The sequence below is a fragment of the Lepidochelys kempii genome, chromosome 2 (genome assembly GCF_965140265.1).
Source record: "Lepidochelys kempii isolate rLepKem1 chromosome 2, rLepKem1.hap2, whole genome shotgun sequence".
Classification (NCBI taxonomy): Eukaryota; Metazoa; Chordata; order Testudines; family Cheloniidae; genus Lepidochelys; species Lepidochelys kempii.
The window spans coordinates 223135615-223155287 of NC_133257.1; the positions used below are offsets into that span (position 1 = coordinate 223135615).

The 19673-nt window shown below is 41.2% G+C and overlaps 1 protein-coding gene across 3 annotated transcripts in view; it reads right to left on the bottom strand.

Annotated features, from left to right (window-relative positions):
• The window catches only part of LOC140907610 (probable acyl-CoA dehydrogenase 6), a 142767-nt gene that overhangs the window by 24477 nt on the left and 98617 nt on the right, over nucleotides 1-19673 (bottom strand). For all 3 annotated transcript variants that reach the window (XM_073333921.1, XM_073333924.1, XM_073333922.1), the window contains 2 exons: nucleotides 14607-14736; nucleotides 2719-2825 (listed from right to left, as the gene is read on the bottom strand). In XM_073333921.1, the coding sequence (XP_073190022.1) occupies nucleotides 2719-2825; nucleotides 14607-14736 (237 nt within the window). The remainder of the gene's footprint in view (nucleotides 1-2718; nucleotides 2826-14606; nucleotides 14737-19673) is intronic.

Consider the following 19673-nt stretch of genomic DNA (forward strand, 5'->3'; position numbering starts at 1 on the left):
TTGGCAATAAGGGCACACTGTTGACTCAATGATCCTTGCTTGCCACTTGGAACCACTGGCAGCTGGTAAGTAGAGGAGTAGCCTTATACCGGGGACCAGACCCCTCCCCCCTGCCCCTGACTGGGTGAGCACAGAGGTGACTGAAAGCCTCCTTTGCACCCTACATTCCCTTTCTCAGCTGCATTGAGTGTTCCTCCTCCCTCTTCAGTTAAACAGAGAGACCTCTTAAGAATAAAAACAGATTACCTTTGATTTTCCAAAGTGTTATTCCAAGTGTATTATGCCAATCAAGTTAGATGATAAATAACTTGTACCTAAGCAGAGAATTTAAGTCACAATTATCTGCACCACTCCATCCCAAAATCAAAACCATATTTAGAAAGTTCTGATATTGATTTAATTTAACCAGAAAGGCATTTGTTAAAATAATTGGTCAATGCTGTGTTTCCTCTGCTAGTTACTTTATGTTAATTTACTTTCTGTTACTGGAAATAAAACTAATGATAACAGTGAACTTTCCTACAAACAGAGCCAATTTACTGGAAAGAAAATGACGGTGCATGGTACAGAGGGATTAAAGCATATCATTTCCATTACCGTTATTTAGACTAAACCACCACATGTAACACTGAATAATGATCCTGGAGATATATTTGTCTTTAGAAATCAGAAATCAAAATGTAATCTGTGTTTTTGACAGAGCAAATATTCTAGAAACTAAACATTTTACATGGTTTTATTGACCAAGAAACTTCAGCCACCATGAGCTATAATCTCATTAGCCCTGTCTGCAGGATAAATTTGTACCATTATAACTCTTACTAGTTCAAATGAACCACTGTAGTTTGTAAGAGAGCTGTGTGTCTAAACTAACCATAATGGCCTGTGTAAATCTGTTCACTGTATCCACAAACAGTGCCACTTCCAATCACTGAAGTACCAATCCATGGTGGGTTCCCCTTCACTGAAAAAGGGTGTTGTGGGAGTAGCAATCCATATGTGGAGATGTGATATATCAAATTGTTTTTCTGCAAAGCCCGTTCCATTTAATTGTTCAAGAGATAGGCTGCTTTATGCACTGAACAATGTAATGGCTTCTCTACATAGAGAGTTATTCCAGAATAGCTATTCCTAATTAACTATTCCTGATTAACTTCATGTGTTGGTGCTCTTATTCCAGAATAATAGTGCCTTATTCTCAATCCATTTTGTTCTGGAATAAGAGTGTCCACCTATGGAGTTAATCAGGAATAGTTACTCCACTTTAAATTCACACACCACCTTTTTCCAGATTAACTTTCATATGTAAATACATCCTTAATTTATAACACAGTCTTTAGGTATTGAAACAAGAAAAGGCGTATGACTACAGACATTGACTACAGAAAACTTTTATGCACAACATGACAAACTACATTAGCTCTAAACAAGAAAATAATCAACACTACAGGAGGCATTTTACACTACACAGAGTGGTCACTGAAGGAGTTGCAGGAGTGTTGTGGGATTGTGCTGGAAGGTCGTATTGCAACAGTAAAGATGAAATGCCAGGGCTTTCAGTACATATTAGCATTGAAACAGTGCAGGGCAGAATACAGTGGTGGTCAGATTAGCTTTGCACAAATTCAATGGCAATTGTGCTGGCAATCTCGCCGCACAGTTCCAAGCACTCTTGTATGTTGGGACAAGAGATGTGTTGCAAGAAGGGTAGGTGCTGGCAGTGTTCGCTCCCTAGCACAGACAAGGCTAGACAAGTGAAACTGAACAGGTGCAATAAGTAAATAAAGACAAAAGGGCAACCAGTAAACAAAGACAGCAAAACTCTAGGGTCAGTACGAAAGGCATCTGTAAAATGTCTTCCCTGACTTTATAAAATTATACTTTCGTTTGAAAATAATTTCAAGCATATTAACCTTTTCCTGTATTTCACAAGATTACTATCTGCCCTAACTTATTTAGATAGTGGAGTCAGCTGAAAAGTACAATTAATAGCAGAATCTGCAGTGAAGGAGTCACTGTTTGTGAAATCATACAGGAAATGGAAGAAAATCGGCATTATGATACATTAAAGCAGTTTCCAGATGACTGCCCAATATCTTCCAGTTGTCACCACTGTAAATAAGTTCAGATCTCCATTAGCAGGTGTTGCAAGTGCTATGTCTATATCAGTAAGCCGTGCTGGTCTAGGGCTATATTCTGCAATATGGAGAGTTAACTCATTCAGCCTCTTCAAGCGTAGAATACTTTTCTTTTTAACAGTGGGCCAGATTCAGCAGTGACCTAAAGAATGACACCTCCCCACCTTACTTTATAATCTCTTGTTAGTTGTGCTCTCTTTTATTCTCTCATGAGGAACTAAATCACACTAGATTCACACATCTGTTGAATGACAAATCAGTGCAAATTACACAACTTTACCACGTAAAGCCACTTAAATCCCTCTCTGACCAATTTATGAGACAGTATAATTTACACTAATATTTACATCACTGCTGAATTTGGCTCAGAGACTTCCATGGTCTTGTTGGTCTGTTCTCCTTTTCCAATCTTGCCCATACTAGTCATTTTTCCTAGAAATTTCCCACCAAAGCCACCATGGTAGTAGCAATGATGGGGGAATCCAGATAAACAGGGTACTGACATTTTCATCACCATGTCATCTAAGTTCTGCTCCAGTATGTTAGCTTTAGCAATCCTAGGCATAATCAGTTTGCTTACTTGCAACATCTGACCCTGCTCCAGGTTCACTGACTCCTAAACAAGCCACTACTTCTCCAGCTATACTTGGTACAAGGAACTGTCGTTTCAGCTCATCAGAACCAAATCTGCAATGAAAGAATGGAAACACAGACTGTTAAAGGCTTTTGAAAGGGAGTTATGCGTATAAAATCTAGTATTTCTTGGCGAAACGCACTCCACCCACGTAACACTTACATAATGTATCTCTATGTGGGTGGTGTGCACAGAGCAAAATCTACCCTCCAAGCCCAAGGATGGGATAGAGATCTGCCAAGCTCACATTCCAACCTCTGGCTGGAATAGCAGCCACAACTACTTTGTACCCATTGTGTTGGGGGTGTCCAAATCTGTGTAAATGTGGATCCAATGACCTCTCCCCAGCCTTCTGTGCCAATCTACATCGGGCTGGCATCAAGACCATTTCCTAGAGTTGCCAACCCTCCACGATTGGCCTGGAGTCTCCTGGAATCAGCATCCATCTCCCGGTGACCAATGAAAGCAATCTAGGAGATTTTAATAGGATATTTTAAGAAAATGACATTACGTCATGTTGGGGAAAAAAATCTCCCGGAACAGCTTCAGAGTTGGCAACCCTACCATTTTCTCAGTGTGTCTTCCATACCACCACTCATACTGCAGACTCTTTTGCAAATCCTCTGAACAGGGCTTAAGTGGTGTGAAGGGTCTTGTGCTAGACCGCTGCATGGCAGGGGATTTTCAACTGCCATGAACATTAGTACTACAGGTGTTAGGGTGCATCTTAAACTGGTTTTTAAATCATGCAGGGAAATCCATTATTTGCTTCTTCCCATCACATCTCCCACCAGCCTGCACTGATGCACAGGTAAAAAAGGAAACAAGGAAAACCACTGACAGCATTTTTTTCTGTAAACTTAAAAAAAATATATTTAATACTTGACTTCGTCTCTCTTCTGACAATATACAGCATCTGTGAAACTGCAATTCAACAACTTTGCTATACTGTGACATTCAAAGAAAAATTCTTCTGTCTTGCAAGAAGTTAAACTGTGTTTTAAGGAAATGAGTTTTATGAAAAAGTAAACTTGGTTTCCATCATGAAAGCATGGGTCAGGAGAAAAAAAATCAGTCACTCAGGCAAAACTCCCACCATGTTGGCTATGTAAAAAATGTCTGTTGTTCAAACAAGCCCACCTTAACAAGCTATAACTGATCTGTCCCCATTATTACTTACTGCTCTACCCATTTTTGTGTTGTTTGCAAATTTTACCAACAATTAATTTATATTTTCTTCCAAATCACCCAAAGAAGTTAAATAGAATCAGGCCAAGAACAGATCCCTGCGAGACCCCACTAGAAACACCCCCACTGAATGATAATTCCACATTTACAGTTGTTTTTTGTGATCTAACAACTACCATGTGTTTAATCAACGTAATATTGGCTACATGGATTTTGCACAGAGCTATTTTTTTTCAACAAATGTCATGTGGGCTAAGTCAAATCTCTTACAGAAGCTACCTTTACCAACCAAACTCGTCATCTCATCAAAATATGATATACAGTTTGTTTGACAAGAACTATTTTCCATAAAACCATATTGATTACCATTAATTATGCTATCATCATATCCTCATATCCCATATTGGCCTTTCTGTGATTTTGTCCAGAATCAGTGTCAGACTAACTGTCCTATTGCTACACAGGTCATCCAGTTTACCCTTTTTAAATACTGGCACAATAACTTCAAGGCAGATCTTGCAGTAGTAGACACAGGTCTTGCGAGCTCTTCCATGGGTCCTGTTATTGTCCTTGACATTTATATAACCCTGCTGGGGTGACTTTTCTTTGTTGCAGCACTGGCGTGTGCCCCAGCACTGGTCCCTCTCCTTCATTTGGTCTTATATCCTCTCATATATTGGTGTTCTGGGGACTGCTGTTCAGATGAGATTGGACCTACTCCTCTCCTGAGATGGCAGGGAAGTCTAGGACCTCTGCATAGGACCATGCAGAAGCATTCGGGTGAATGTCTATATAATCAGTATTGGACTCTGGAAGCTGAATCGCCTTGTCGAGCACCAGCATTTAAACGGGAAGGTGATATCTGGTCAAGATGACCCCAGGGTGGTAGAGGGCACACAGTAAACAAACAGGTTGACCTAGGTGTGCAGCAAAGCAGTGTGGGAAAGCAGTGTGAGGACTGACAGAGGAGGAATTGTTAATTCAGACTGGGGATATGTTCATGCCAACCTTATTATTGAAATTTACTTCGCAAGTGGAGTTTGTAATGAGCATTGAGACCCCAGGTAATTGAGAAAAAACTTGTGTGGACACAAGGCAATTTATCCCCCCCAAAATCAAGTTAATCCAAAATAAATTTCATGTGTAGACATGCCCATACTAAAGTCACATTAAATTGTGTTTTACTCTGAGAATTTGAGAATGGAGCCCGAGTGGAAATCATCCAACCTTTGATTCTCTGGCTGAATAGGCTTTGTCCAAGAAAATGTTCTCTATTAACTTACAATAAACAAATTAATTCCAGTCTGAACTGACCTGGCTAAGAAGTAGTTAAAATGTAGTGATATTATTTATGTTTATTATATTAGTACATAGCGGCCCCACACAGGATTAGGACTCATTGTATTAGGTGTGTCATACCAGTTACAAATGACCAGACCTTTGCCTTTCTGATATTGACTAGTAGGAGACTATTTGGAATTGATATATATACTACTTGACAGTGAATGAGCAAAATCATTTAAATCATTTTCATTGTTACGTGTTGTGGAATAATGCAGATGTGTTTAAGATTTTCTCATCAAAGTCTATTTTTCAGCTTTATATTTCCTTAGATAATGAGTCACTAAAAGTAGCTGTGTTGTTCGTGTCAGGATTTGGTCCTTTTGAATTTACTGGTGTTCATTTATGATCAGCGGTTACATTTAATCTCACAAGGATTGATGCACCACCTGTGTAAGGAGTGGTACCTTATCCCAGAAGACTTCATATCTAGTTTGAAGTGGGTTAGATGATCATCCATTTGAATGTGTGAGCTCAGAAACAAGAAAGCTTGATGTGGTTTAATCAAACACCGAGTGTAGTGTAAAGAACCAGGTGCAGCTGCTCATACTCAGAACTACAATTTGCAGCTAACAGTACGTCAGAAAGTGTCAGTCCTAATTAGAAACGTTCCTTCCTTACTAATTAATCAATTCACTTCAGCACAGCTTTTTTCCCTTTGAGTAGGAGAAACAAGAATGAAAACTGTCAGCTTTTCTCCCCCACTTTAAGAGGATGATCATCAGCTCTATTAAACCAGAATAGTGATGTACAGTTGACATATTTTCAGTCAATGCATCAAGAATCACATCTGTCAGAAAGCAAATTCATTGCTATTTCAGATGAATTAAGGGGGCTTTCAGCTTTTTAAATGAGCGCACATAAACAGAACTAAGAAGTGGATCAAGGAAATGTAATGGGATTTGGATCCTGCTGTGACTTTTTTTTATTTTACCCTATTTAACATCATCTACAGTATAATATTTAATCATTTCTTCAGTATTAACAGTAATGTTGGTGGAATGTCATGAATACCAAGTATGGGGCAAAAAAGAATGGATAGTTTCTATGTAACTATTTTAACATTAATCATTAATGTGCCACAGTTGGGACCTATTTTCTTATACAATGGACCAGGGGGAAAAAATGTTCCAGCGTCTACAAGGAGCTTTATTTTTATATACATTACACATAAAAATGTGTTAAAAGAACATTAAGGTTGCAAAGTCAAGCACTGAAATGCTAAAATTAAGGTGGCATGGAACATGCTCAGTTGCTCTGTGGGAATGGTGCATGCACAGTCCGGTCAGCGTGAGGAGTTGTGAGGGGCTAGAGCATGCTCAGTGAGGATGGAATCTTTGGAGATTTTAGCTGCTAAATTCTAAGTCTCTACTAAAAGTGTGTGGACTGAGTTTTTACAGAGGCTTATAACTTGGCCAATTCCACAGGAACAGCACAAGTCACATCCTCGCCAAATTTCAACTCCCTTTTCCAAAACATTGGTACATGAGAGTTTCTCAGAGAAAAGGTTTTCAGGATTATTTTAAATGGCAAAACACTGTATTTTCCCTAATCTTGATCCCAGAAACAGCTGAACTGTTTTGGCTGAAACTTTCAAAAAAATCTAGCCTAAGGTAGACACTCATAGAAAATATCAGCCCCAAACAATTAAAGTTTGCTAAAGTTATGAACAACTGAAAACCAGGTTTTATAATAGGAAATGTCGGGCAACTTTTAATAACAGCAGTGATACCAGCTGCGCTATGACATATATTCACTTTTGTGTTTTGTTCGGTGAATGAACGACCAGCTGCAGTTTGATCATCCCTGTCAAGATTGGGTATATTCGGGTCTTCAGGGCACTCTTTCTGCGTGAATAAAACAAACAGAACTTGGCCCAGTGTATGAGGAGAAAGAGCAAAGACTCCACAGTCTGTTTCTTGGTGTTCCTATAATTGGAGCTGCTGACATGATTTGATATCAGCAGGAATGGGGTGAATGAAATGCAGCTTCTATATGCACCCACAGAGTGAAAGTGGCAGCTAGTACTCAGATCAGACTAAAAGGTTCTCCCACCAGTCCAGCTTCTCTGACTGAAGGACAGATCCTCAATGTAAACTGCAAGATCTGCCTTGACGTTAATGTGCCAGTATTTAATAAGGGTAAACAGGATGAACTGTGTAGCAATAGGATAGTTAGCAATTGTAGCTCCCTTGCTGGACAATGGCTGTTGATGGATTGTTTGAAATCCTGCCCAAGTGTTGGTTACTTTCCTTGATGTTGCTTCTGGGGAGCTAATATCTGGCTGATTCCCCAATTTACAGCATGTTTTAGTGACCACCATACAACACAATACTCATAATTTCATATACATTAATGATATACATATATGGATAGAGAAATGACTCTCAGCAGATAATAACCTTTCCCCGATACATATAAAGCATACCTTGTAAGGTAAAATCACAATTATATAAAAATGAGTAATATGGGGGTTCCAGGATGCTCCCCCAAGGTATAGAATGTCACAGAGATATACCCAGATAATCCCAGCAAATGACCCGTACTCCATGCCGCAAAGGCAACAATGCAAAGGTCACTGTCAAATAGGTGTGAGGGGAAATTCCTTCCCCTCCCCACATATGGCTAACACAACATGACTAACATCTATTACGTGTTTGTTCTTTCATCCTCTCCCCAGCGAGAGAAGTGTGTGCAATGGACTGTCACGTATTGGTAGGATTTTTGTTTTGTTTTAATAAATATACATGTTGTTACATGTTTATATTAGACAAGGCAAGATCAGAGAAATGCAAGTTCATTTAGAGCAGAAGTTGGTGAGGTTTGTGATGGTCCTTAATTCCTGGGGGAGTTCATTCCAGTTTTGGGCTAACCGCCCAAAAAGTTCTGTCTCCTGCACAGCTGAGAGTTCCAATGTGACAGAAGAGCAAAGATGTTGACCATGGTTTTCTTCCCGTGCATTATGCAATCTTTTAGATATCCTGGGCCCAGACAATGGAGCACTGTGATGGGGTGTTCACCCCACACTGGAGAAGAAGGGGTTAATAGAGGCCTCATGGGCCTGCCACACCCTATCCCAGAAAGGAGCAGTGGAAATGAGTCCTCCAAGCAGCCTAGAGAGGCTACGCAGGAAGCAGCTAATTAGAGGGAAGCTGCAAGGAACAGCCAATCAGGACCCAGTAGGTTCACATAAAAGGAGCAGCAGGGCCAGAGACAGTAGCTGGGGGGAGCTCAAAGAGTCAGGATTGTGTTCTTAGTGGGCTGCAGGAAGGATAGCACCTTGAACAGAGCAGTTGCTGGCAGGAACCAGGGAGCAAGAGGGAGTGCCTGGCTGGATGCTGGGACTTGCTGACTGAAAATCCTGAGAAGAGGGTGACGAAGGTGCTGGGACCCTGGGGAAGCGGCCCAGGGAACAGAAGCAGCATTGAATGAAGTTAAAGGAACACAGCAGGGGGCTGCTATCTACAGGGTTCCTCAGTCAGGATCCAGAGTAGTGGGTGGGCCGGGGTCTCCCCGAGTCACCACTGGGGAAGTGGCTGAATGATTGATCTGAGATACTTCACCCTTGGAAAGGGGAAAACACGGATGATGACATGGCCGGAGGACTGAGTGATGAAGAGAACACTGTGGTACTTGAACTGAAGTGGGTCTGCAAGCGGAGACAATGATGGGAAAGGTGCTACCTGAAGAGGGCGCACCAGCTGGCACAGCTAATCCCTGTGATGGCCAGACAGAGGCGCTACTGTGGTGAGCAGACTCTGTCACAAGCACCTTGAAGTTAAGGACCGTAGATTTAAAATTTATGGAAAACCAGCGTATACAGCAGAGAACAGGTTTGATATGCTCACAATAGTCTGTGTTGCTAAGGAGATGAGTTGCAGCTCTGTACTAGCTGGAGTTTCCTAAGCACTGAAGGCTTCATACCCCGGTATATTGCAACTTCATCTATTCTAAGTCTTCTGAAGCACCTCTCCCCAACATCAAAGCAATGAATGTAGTGTGCTCTCCCACTGGAATGTGTTTATGTGTGTGGTCAGTTATCTTGATTACCCTCCTAGGTGCTGTTACTACTGTGTGTTGGAAAAACATTATAAAATACTACAATGGAACAAAATTCTGCCCTCAGCTATCTAGTGATTTCTTTTAAACCACAGGGAAGAATTTAAAATAACAAAAGCCTCTTAAGGTATGGGCTATCCTCTACAGTCTTATAGAAGACTACAGTTTTATCCTTTGCAGTATAATAAATGAAGTACAGCTGTGCTAGGAGTGATCAAATGATAAACTATAGCTACTGTCTGTTGTCTTCAGGTTTCTGGTGTATTTGTGTAAGGCAAAGGAAATTCTCTTTGGAAAGACTTCCCATAAGTAAGACCTCCAAGTTTTTAAGGAGGATCAGTATAAATCATGGAAGTATATCCACATTTTCAGACTATGGGGCTTCAGGAAATGAAAGATGTTGTTATTCAAAAGGGAAAGGAGAAGATAGAATGTCCTTCTCTGCAAAACTACATAGGCATCAGTTGACTGTGCAATTAAGTCTCCTTATCAACAATAGTTTAAATGACCTATTATAAAGAATAATATTTTTTATTATTGTTACCTATGTTTGACTTTATTATCAGTTCCCATCTTTATTATTAATCATGCTATTAATAGTTCATTATTCCAGAATGAATGCCATTATCTAACCCTTCAGTTTTCAGAGGTATTTGTTGCAGATACTTTGCCTTATTATGGCCCCAATCAAGCAAAGCACTTTTGCACATGGATAACTTTAAGCATGTAAGCAGTCCCAATGCTGAAGTGTTTTACTGGCTTGTAACCTAAATCTGGTTAGATGGGCTGCTGTTAAGGGACAGGACTGCTATGGAACTACAGGATGAGCAGGGGCTCTTAGAGACAGGTGAAAACTTTGGGAAAATGATGTGTTACAACAGCTGTCATGTTGACAGCACCGGATTATGACATTCTGAGGCCCTAAGCTATGTCAAGTGGGTCTGAGGTCTGAGCTATGTCAAGGAGGCCCCATACCATAAAAAAAAATTAGTTGATTATTTTCACAGAAAGGACATTGAATATATAAACATGAAAGCTCTTTATTTGCATATATACAAAGGCAAAGTTGTAAAAATAGAATAATAATCTAACTAAAACACATCTTGTAATAAGAAAAGGAGTACTTGTGGCACCTTAGAGACTAACAAATTTATTAGAGCACAAGCTTTCGTGAGCTACAGCTCATGCATCCGATGAAGTGGGCTGTAGCCCATGAAAGCTTATGCTCTAGTAAATTTGTTAGTCTCTAAGGTGCCACAAGTACTCCTTTTCTTTTTACGGATACAGACTAACACGGCTGCTACTCTGAAAACATCTTGTAATATGCCTGTTTGCATTATAAAATAGTTTCAAATTAACATATTTTCATCTATGATTTCTTAATTAGTAGATATGAAAACTTTATATCTATAGCAACACAAAAGCAGTTAGTTACACAGACCATCTTACTTAATGGAAGCAGTACTACCTGCAGTATATTGGTTTGCTGATGACATTAAATTTAACACTGAAATTTAAAACATTTTCTTTTGTGATTTTTGGAGAGCAAAGTCATTGATGATGTCCTCAAATGATAAGCTACAGAGTTTGTCACTTTCGATGCACAGAATGCTTAGAGCAGATAGCTTTTCTAGCAGCATTTTCTAGGCAGACATCTCTCTGCGTTCGCTTCTCTATCCTCTGTCTCCCCCATGACCACTAATTATTCTCGAGTAAAAACCTCGGACACACAGAGTGACAACAAGCTCTATGCACGAAAGAGAGAGAATTTACCAGAAAAAGACTGGTAATCTCTAGACAGGCATTGAGAAAGTGAGAAAAATTAGCCTACATTCAAGCAAATATAATGAATATTATAGGCTTTAATTGCCTATAAATCATATATGCACATAATTTGAAATAACTTGCTCATCAAGTACTCAGAATATTTTGATATATATGTATATCTTCCTTCACTTCTCTCAAACCCCTCTACTTATCCTTTCTCAGCACTCTCTGATATTTACTAAGGTTCCCGAAACTGACAGAGGGAAGCCAACACAAATGTATCCTCCTCAAGATCCACTCAACCCAAGTCCATAAGACGATCATCTGCAAACTCAATCATGTGAAGCATGGATAGTGCATGAAGCAGAAAGCGGTGTGCGCACTAAAATACACAATTGTACGTATGGACAGATCAAAAGAAGAAAGAACATACTAACACTTAAGAAAACAAATTAAATCAGGAGCGAAGGCACTATACAACTGAGCGTGCTGGACCATAAACAAAAGATGGCGGCATTCCGGCTATTACCAGCCAAGGGGGCTGCTATATATGATAAGGAGGACTTGTGGCACCTTAGAGACTAACAAATCTATTTGAGCATAAGCTTGCATCGGATGAAGTGAGCTGTAGCTCATGAAAGCTTATGCTCAAATAAATTTGTTAGTCTCTAAGGTGCCACAAGTACTCCTTTTCTTTTTGCAGATACAGATTAACACAGCTGCTACTCTGAGACCTGTCACTATATATGATGTCACCCCTAGGACGAGTCCCGTATGAGTTTGGCAGGACTGCTTCACGACACTACCTCACATTTTTCCCAATTTTATCGGCAGCGAGATTATTTATTTATTTAAATAAATTATGAAGGTATGGTCAGAATTTTACCAGTAGCAGCTGGCCAACAAAAGGCTGCCTTAGGAGTCTGATAGCAGACTTATACGTAGAAATACTAATTATACAAGTGCAATTATTGTTTTTTTCTCAGCCCTGGCCTTCCGGCATGTCAATAATGAACTATTAGTGAAAGATAAGGTTAGGGTATTTGTGTAGTCAGATGTGTATATTTGTGTCATATTTGAACAAAAATGTCTATATTTAGAGAGAATATTCTTTTTCCCATATCTCCTTTATTTATCAATTGGTTTTGATAAAATTTGAAATGGAGTCCGTTTTTTTCTTTTTTTAGAGGCCCCTCATATTGTGAGGCCCTCAGCAAACTTTTTGGCCTGAGGGCCACATCTGCATGGGGAAATTGTATGCAGGATCATGAATGTAGGGCTGGGGCAGGAGGTTGGGGTGTGGGAGGGAGTGCAAGGTGTGTGGGGGGGTACGGTGTGCAGGAAGGAGCTTAGGGCAAGGGGTTGGGGTGAAGGAGGGAGCTCAGGGCAGGGGGTTGGGGTGCAGGAGGGGGCTCAGGGCAGGGGGTTCGGGTACAGGAGGGGTGTGCGGGGGCTCAAAGCAGGGGGTTAGGGGGCTCAGGCCAGGTGGTTGGGGTGCAGGAGCGGTTTGGGGTGCAGACTCCAGCCCAGTGCCGCTTACCTCGAGCAGCTCTGGGATGGCAGTAGCGCACAGCAGGGCTAAGGTAGGATCCCTGCCTGCCCTTGTCCTGCACCACTCCCGGAAGTGGCAGACACATCCGGCAGTGGCTCCTGGGGGTGGGGTGGAGCAGGCGGCTTTGCCACGCACTACCCTCGCCTGTGGGTACCACCCCTGAAGCTCCCATTGGCTGCGGTTCCGCATTCCTGGACAATGGGAGCTGCAGGGGGCAGTGCCAAAAGGCGAGGGCAGTGCACGGAGTCCTCTGCCCTTCCCCCAGGGGCCTCAGGGATGTGGTGCCAGCTGCTTCCGGGAGCAGTACGGGGCCAAGGCAGGCAGGAATCCTGCCTTAGCCCCACTGCGCCATGGAACTGGCAATCCCACAGGCAGTATTGAAAGCCCTGACAGGCCAGATGTGGCCTGCAGGCCGTAGTTTGCCCTCTCCTGCCCTAAGCTGTAGTTTAGTTAGTTTATGCTTTAATCTGGTGCTGAATGTAGAAATCCAATAAACTGGATTCAGATGGAATGATATAGATGTGACACCAGTTGAATATAAAGAAAGAGAAACAATTCCAAAGCAATGAAGGCCCTTTAAAAATAAGTATTATTAAGCAGCAGGTAAGCAAATGCCTGGTAAATGACAAACATACACAGATCAGTCAGTCAATGTGACACACATGTTAGGACATTAAAGGAATTAGTTAAACTTATTGTCACCTGACAATTATTTCAGAAAAAAATGGAGGAAGTACTGGAAGGATTGAGAAAAGCAAACACAGTGCTGAGTTGCAAAAATGAAAGAGGACTGATTCTAGTAATTACTGTCAAATTCATCCTTGGTGTCACTGCGTTGGGATGAATTTGGTTCAGAAAGGATTGGAAAACTATGGGCAGTTTACAGCCTGGATTTATTAAGGGGAGGTTGTGGGTGTTGCGAGGGGACTCTAAAGCTTATACCCACCTTCCTATGAGTTTTTTTTTTTCCTGCACCCACACCACCCCCCTCATTCCATCATTCGTGTGCAACTAACGAATGCTAAAATTGGAGCAAGTTACATCTGTTTTCTGAACCAGTCATACTCAATGCAGAAGGTCACCATTAACATCACTCCTAAATTTGGTTCAATGTGTTATTATTATTTCTTATTTTTAAACTCTTCCAACCTCCTCTATCTTTCCACCCACAACTTTTCCTTTTTCAACAGTGTCATCTGAGGATATAAAGTGAGTTTCCACTTCTCAGACCATGATATCCAAATTTGCTTTAAGACAGATGCTAAAAACCTGTTGAGATTTATCTTCATAGACTGTGTGAAATTAGTCTCTGACAGTCAAATAACTGATTCTCATTTGTTGTTGCTCAAGACTGCATTACTACCATTCGTCTTCTCACACCAGCTATTGAATCCTTCTACTGGTGCATATTGATTTGTCTGGAAAAATTAACATGTTGAGGTTCTGTGTTTAACTTATGTCTAGTCTTGCTTTCAGTAACCAATGTACTGCAGTAAAAGGTGGCATATTTATTTTTGTCTAAGAAACATACCTAAATTAGCTAATTTCTATTTGAATAATGCCAGCACCATGAGAAACAAATCTGTGTCTGCTTGAATCAATTATTTGATTCTTGGCTTATTAGTCTTCCAGACCAGCTTGTTAGAATGCTTCAGAGGAGTCAAAGCTCTGTGTTTAGTGTTCTAGATTAAGTAGAACACATCACTTGGTTTTAAAAACTTATCTTCCAGTGTAAAATCATATTCTCCTGTTATACTAAATTATTTAAAGGTGAGGTTAAAGAGGAGCTTACCTTGGTTTTGGGGAAAAATAAAAAATGGTAAATTTGGTCAGCAATGTTTTTTAATGCTAAATACATTATATTATTTCCTAACAAATTTGAAGTTGAAGAGAAGAGTGAGAACTGAGGATTTCTTTTGAAAGTTACCTTGTTAGAGCTGGTGTAGCCATGTCAGTTTGCACTCCAATAGCCATAGGAACTCCCCCACAGTGGATATTTCCCAGTTCCTCTGCCACTGCAATGCTATAGGAGAAGTCCAAGCCCATGCCACCATATTCTGATAAGGAGAAAACAGTGATCATATTAACATTCTTTGTTAAGAGAAAAGAAAACCTATTTAATTACAATAATCTACAAGCTGGGGCTATTATATAGTTTCCAAATATTTAACAATGATCAACTTTTATTCTAGCATAGTGCTGCTACAGCTATTTAAAAATGAGTTTAAAATTACAACTCCCATATCATTCCATACATATTCCACATTCAGGACATAGTAAGATCTCAAAAGCTAAGTAAAAAGAAAAGGAGTACTTGTGGCACCTTAGAGACTAACCAATTTATTTGAGCATGAGCTTTCGTGAGCTACAGCTCACTTCATCGGATGCATACCGTGGAAACTGCAGCAGACTTTATATACACACAGAGAATATGAAACAATACCTCCTCCCACCCCACTGTCCTGCTGGTAATAGCTTATCTAAAGTGATCATCAGGTTGGGCCATTTCCAGCACAAATCCAGGTTTTCTCACCCTCCACCCCCCCACACAAATTCACTCTCCTGCTGGTGATAGCCCATCCAAAGTGACAACTCTTTACACAATGTGCATGATAATCAAGTTGGGCCATTTCCTGCACAAATCCAGGTTTTCTCACCCCCTCACCCCCCTCCCAAAAACCACACACACAAACTCACTCTCCTGCTGGTAATAGCTCATCCAAACTGACCACTCTCCAAGTTTAAATCCAAGTTAAACCAGAACATCTGGGGGGGGGGGTAGGAAAAAACAAGGGGAAATAGGCTACCTTGCATAATGACTTAGCCACTCCCAGTCTCTATTTAAGCCTAAATTAATAGTATCCAATTTGCAAATGAATTCCAATTCAGCAGTTTCTCGCTGGAGTCTGGATTTGAAGTTTTTTTGTTTTAAGATAGCGACCTTCATGTCTGTGATTGCGTGACCAGAGAGATTGAAGTGTTCTCCGACTGGTTTATGAATGTTATAATTCTTGACATCTGATTTGCGTCCATTTATTCTTTTACGTAGAGACTGTCCAGTTTGACCAATGTACATGGCAAAGGGGCATTGCTGGCACATGATGGCATATATCACATTGGTGGATGTGCAGGTGAACGAGCCTCAGATAGTGTGGCTGATGTTATTAGGCCCTGTGATGGTGTCCCCTGAATAGATATGTGGGCACAATTGGCAACGGGCTTTGTTGCAAGGATAGGTTCCTGGGTTAGTGGTTCTGTTGTGTGGTATGTGGTTGTTGGTGAGTATTTGCTTCAGGTTGCGGGGCTGTCTGTAGGCAAGGACTGGCCTGTCTCCCAAGATTTGTGAGAGTGTTGGGTCATCCTTTAGGATAGGTTGTAGATCCTTAATAATGCGTTGGAGGGGTTTTAGTTGGGGGCTGAAGGTGACGGCTAGTGGCGTTCTGTTATTTTCTTTGTTAGGCCTGTCCTGTAGTAGGTAACTTCTGGGAACTCTTCTGGCTCTATCAATCTGTTTCTTTACTTCTGCAGGTGGGTATTGTAGTTGTAAGAAAGCTTGACAGAGATCTTGTAGGTGTTTGTCTCTGTCTGAGGGGTTGGAGCAAATGCGGTTGTATCGCAGAGCTTGGCTGTAGACGATGGATCGTGTGGTGTGATCCGGGTGAAAGCTGGAGGCATGCAGGTAGGAATAGCGGTCAGTAGGTTTCCGGTATAGGGTGGTGTTTATGTGACCATTGTTTATTAGCACTGTAGTGTCCAGGAAGTGGATCTCTTGTGTGGACTGGACCAGGCTGAGGTTGGTGGTGGGATGGAAATTGTTGAAATCATGGTGGAATTCCTCAAGGGCTTCTCTTCCATGGGTCCAGATGATGAAGATGTCATCAATATAGCGCAAGTAGAGTAGGGGCTTTAGGGGACGAGAGCTGAGGAAGCGTTGTTCTAAATCAGCCATAAAAATGTTGGCATACTGTGGGACCATGCGGGTACCCATAGCAGTGCCGCTGATCTGAAGGTATACATTGTCCCCAAATGTGAAATAGTTATGGGTAAGGACAAAGTCACAAAGTTCAGCCACCAGGTTAGCCGTGACATTATCGGGGATAGTGTTCCTGACGGCTTGTAGTCCATCTTTGTGTGGAATGTTGGTGTAGAGGGCTTCTACATCCATAGTGGCCAGGATGGTGTTATCAGGAAGATCACCGATGGATTGAAGTTTCCTCAGGAAGTCAGTGGTGTCTCGAAGGTAGCTGGGAGTGCTGGTAGCGTAGGGCCTGAGGAGGGAGTCTACATAGCCAGACAATCCTGCTGTCAGGGTGCCAATGCCTGAGATGATGGGACGCCCAGGATTTCCAGGTTTATGGATCTTGGGTAGTAGATAGAATATCCCAGGTCGAGGTTCCAGGGGTGTGTCTGTGCGGATTTGATCTTGTGCTTTTTCAGGAAGTTTCTTGAGCAAATGCTGTAGTTGCTTTTGGTAACTCTCAGTGGGATCATAGGGTAATGGCTTGTAGAAAATCATGTTGGAGAGCTGCTGAGCAGCCTCTTGTTCATATTCTGACCTATTCATGATGACAACAGCACCTCCTTTGTCAGCCTTTTTGATTATGATGTCAGAGTTGTTTCTGAGGCTGTGGATGGCATTGCGTTCCGCATGGCTGAGGTTATGGGGCAAGTGATGCTGCTTTTCCACAATTTCAGCCCGTGCACGTCGGCGGAAGCACTCTATGTAGAAGTCCAGTCTGCTGTTTCGACCTTCAGGAGGAGTCCACCTAGAATCCCTCTTCCTGTAGTGTTGGTAGGGAGACTTCTGTGGATTAGTATGTTGTTCAGAGGTATTTTGGAAATATTCCTTGAGTCAGAGACGTCGAAAATAGGATTCTAGGTCACCACAGAACTGTATCATGTTCGTGGGGGTGGAGGGGCAGAAGGAGAGGCCCCGAGATAGAACAGCTGCTTCTGCTGGGCTGAGAGTATAGTTGGATAGGTTAACAATATTGCTGGGTGGGTTGAGGGAACCATTGCTGTGGCCCCTTGTAGATGTAGTAGTTTAGAAAGTTTAGTGTCCTTTTTCTTTTGTAGAGAAGCAAAGTGTGCGTTGTAAATGGCTTGTCTAGTTTTAGTAAAATCCAGCCACGAGGAAGTTTGTATGGAAGGTTGTTTTTTTATGAGAGTATCCATTTTTGAGAGCTCATTCTTAATCTTTCCCTGTTTGCTGTAGAATCAGGCCATGACAATAGCTGGGTGGAAAACTGAGGGACTGTATTCAGAGTAACAGCCGTGTTAGTCTGTATTCGCAAAAAGAAAAGGAGTACTTGTGGCACCTTAGAGACTAACCAATTTATTTGAGCATGAGCTTTCGTGAGCTACAGCTCACTTCATCGGATGCATACCGTCCATGGCTGGAAATGCTGGAAATGGCCCACCTGATGATCACTTTAGATAAGCTATTACCAGCAGGACAGTGGGGTGGGAGGAGGTATTTTTTCATATTCTCTGTGTATAAATAAAGTCTGCTGCAGTTTCCACGGCATGCATCCGATGAAGTGAGCTGTAGCTCACGAAAGCTCATGCTCAAATAAATTGGTTAGTCTCTAAGGTGCCACAAGTACTCCTTTTCTTTTTGCAAATACAGACTAACACGGCTGTTACTCTGAAACCTACAAAGGAATATATTATTCATCACTGTTAATGTTACAATAGCCCTAGCAATGAAGAGACCAGCTGGCAAAAGTTAAAGACAAAACGGATTTCATGGCTAGCAATACGTTAATTGGCTACCCAAAAATTCTTTTGACAGGCTTCCACGATTGAGATTTATTTTTTTTACAAGTCAATAATAACATTTCAGATTGAGAAAGTAGGCTAGTCAATACATCACTTTCCCAGAGCAATGAGTAGTGTAGACTATCACCACGCTCCCCCTGGGGAAATAACGAGAGAAAGAATCACAGGTGACAGGAAGATGCCAGTCATGCAATGTTGTTGTAGCTATGTAGGTCCCAGGATATTACAGAGACAAGGTGGGTGAGGCAATATCTTTTATTGGACCAACTTGTGTTGGTGAGAGAGACAAGCTTTCAAACTTACACAGAGCTCTTCTTCAGGTCTGGGAAACTCATCCAGATGGAACAGATTGTTTAGCATAAGTAGTTAACACATTTCAAGAGACCATTCAAGGTGAAAGTGACCTGTTAACACTCCTCCAGTCATAGGGAGGAAAGGAAGGGGTGGAAGCAGCTGGTGGGGGAGGGAGAGAGGGTTGTTAGTAGATTATTGTAATAAAAAATAAATCTCTATTCAGTCAATGATTTTTAGTGTCTAGCAAAATTATGAATTTAAGCTCCTAGGCTCATCTTTTGAAAGTGTTGTGAAGGTTTTCTTTGAGGATGAGGACTGAGACGTCAGATATAGAGCGATCGCTTTGTGCGCGAACACTTTTCACAAAGCAATCACTCTGTATCTGAGATCTTAAATTCATAATTTTGCTAGATACTAAAAATCATGAATCGAATAGAGACAGTGGAGTTTTGTCTTATTATGGCTATTGTGGAATAGCCTTTTAGGTGGGATGGTGAAAACACCCAACTAAGATGCATGAGTAACTATCTTTACACGTCATATAATTGGTCTCATATGTTTATAGAGCTTTGAAATCTCTCACATTTACCAGCTGTCATAAAAAATGAGATTATGTGGAATCACCCCTGATATTTGGTACCCCTTGTAACTCAGTATGAAAACATGTAAACTCATGTCTCATGATTCTAGAAAACCAAAAGAAAAATGAGATGATTCCCCCCTGAACTTGGATCTGAGAGAATACTATACTGGTGCAAAGATAACCAAATTAACTGGCAGTTTTCACCAGAACATATAATTTTAAATCAACAGACACAAAGCTGAAATGTTTAAGCCTTAGTCACCTGTCATAAAGATAGTTAAGAATAACAATTCTAGGATTACAAAAGGCCTTGTGGTTACATAGCTGTTAGTGTTC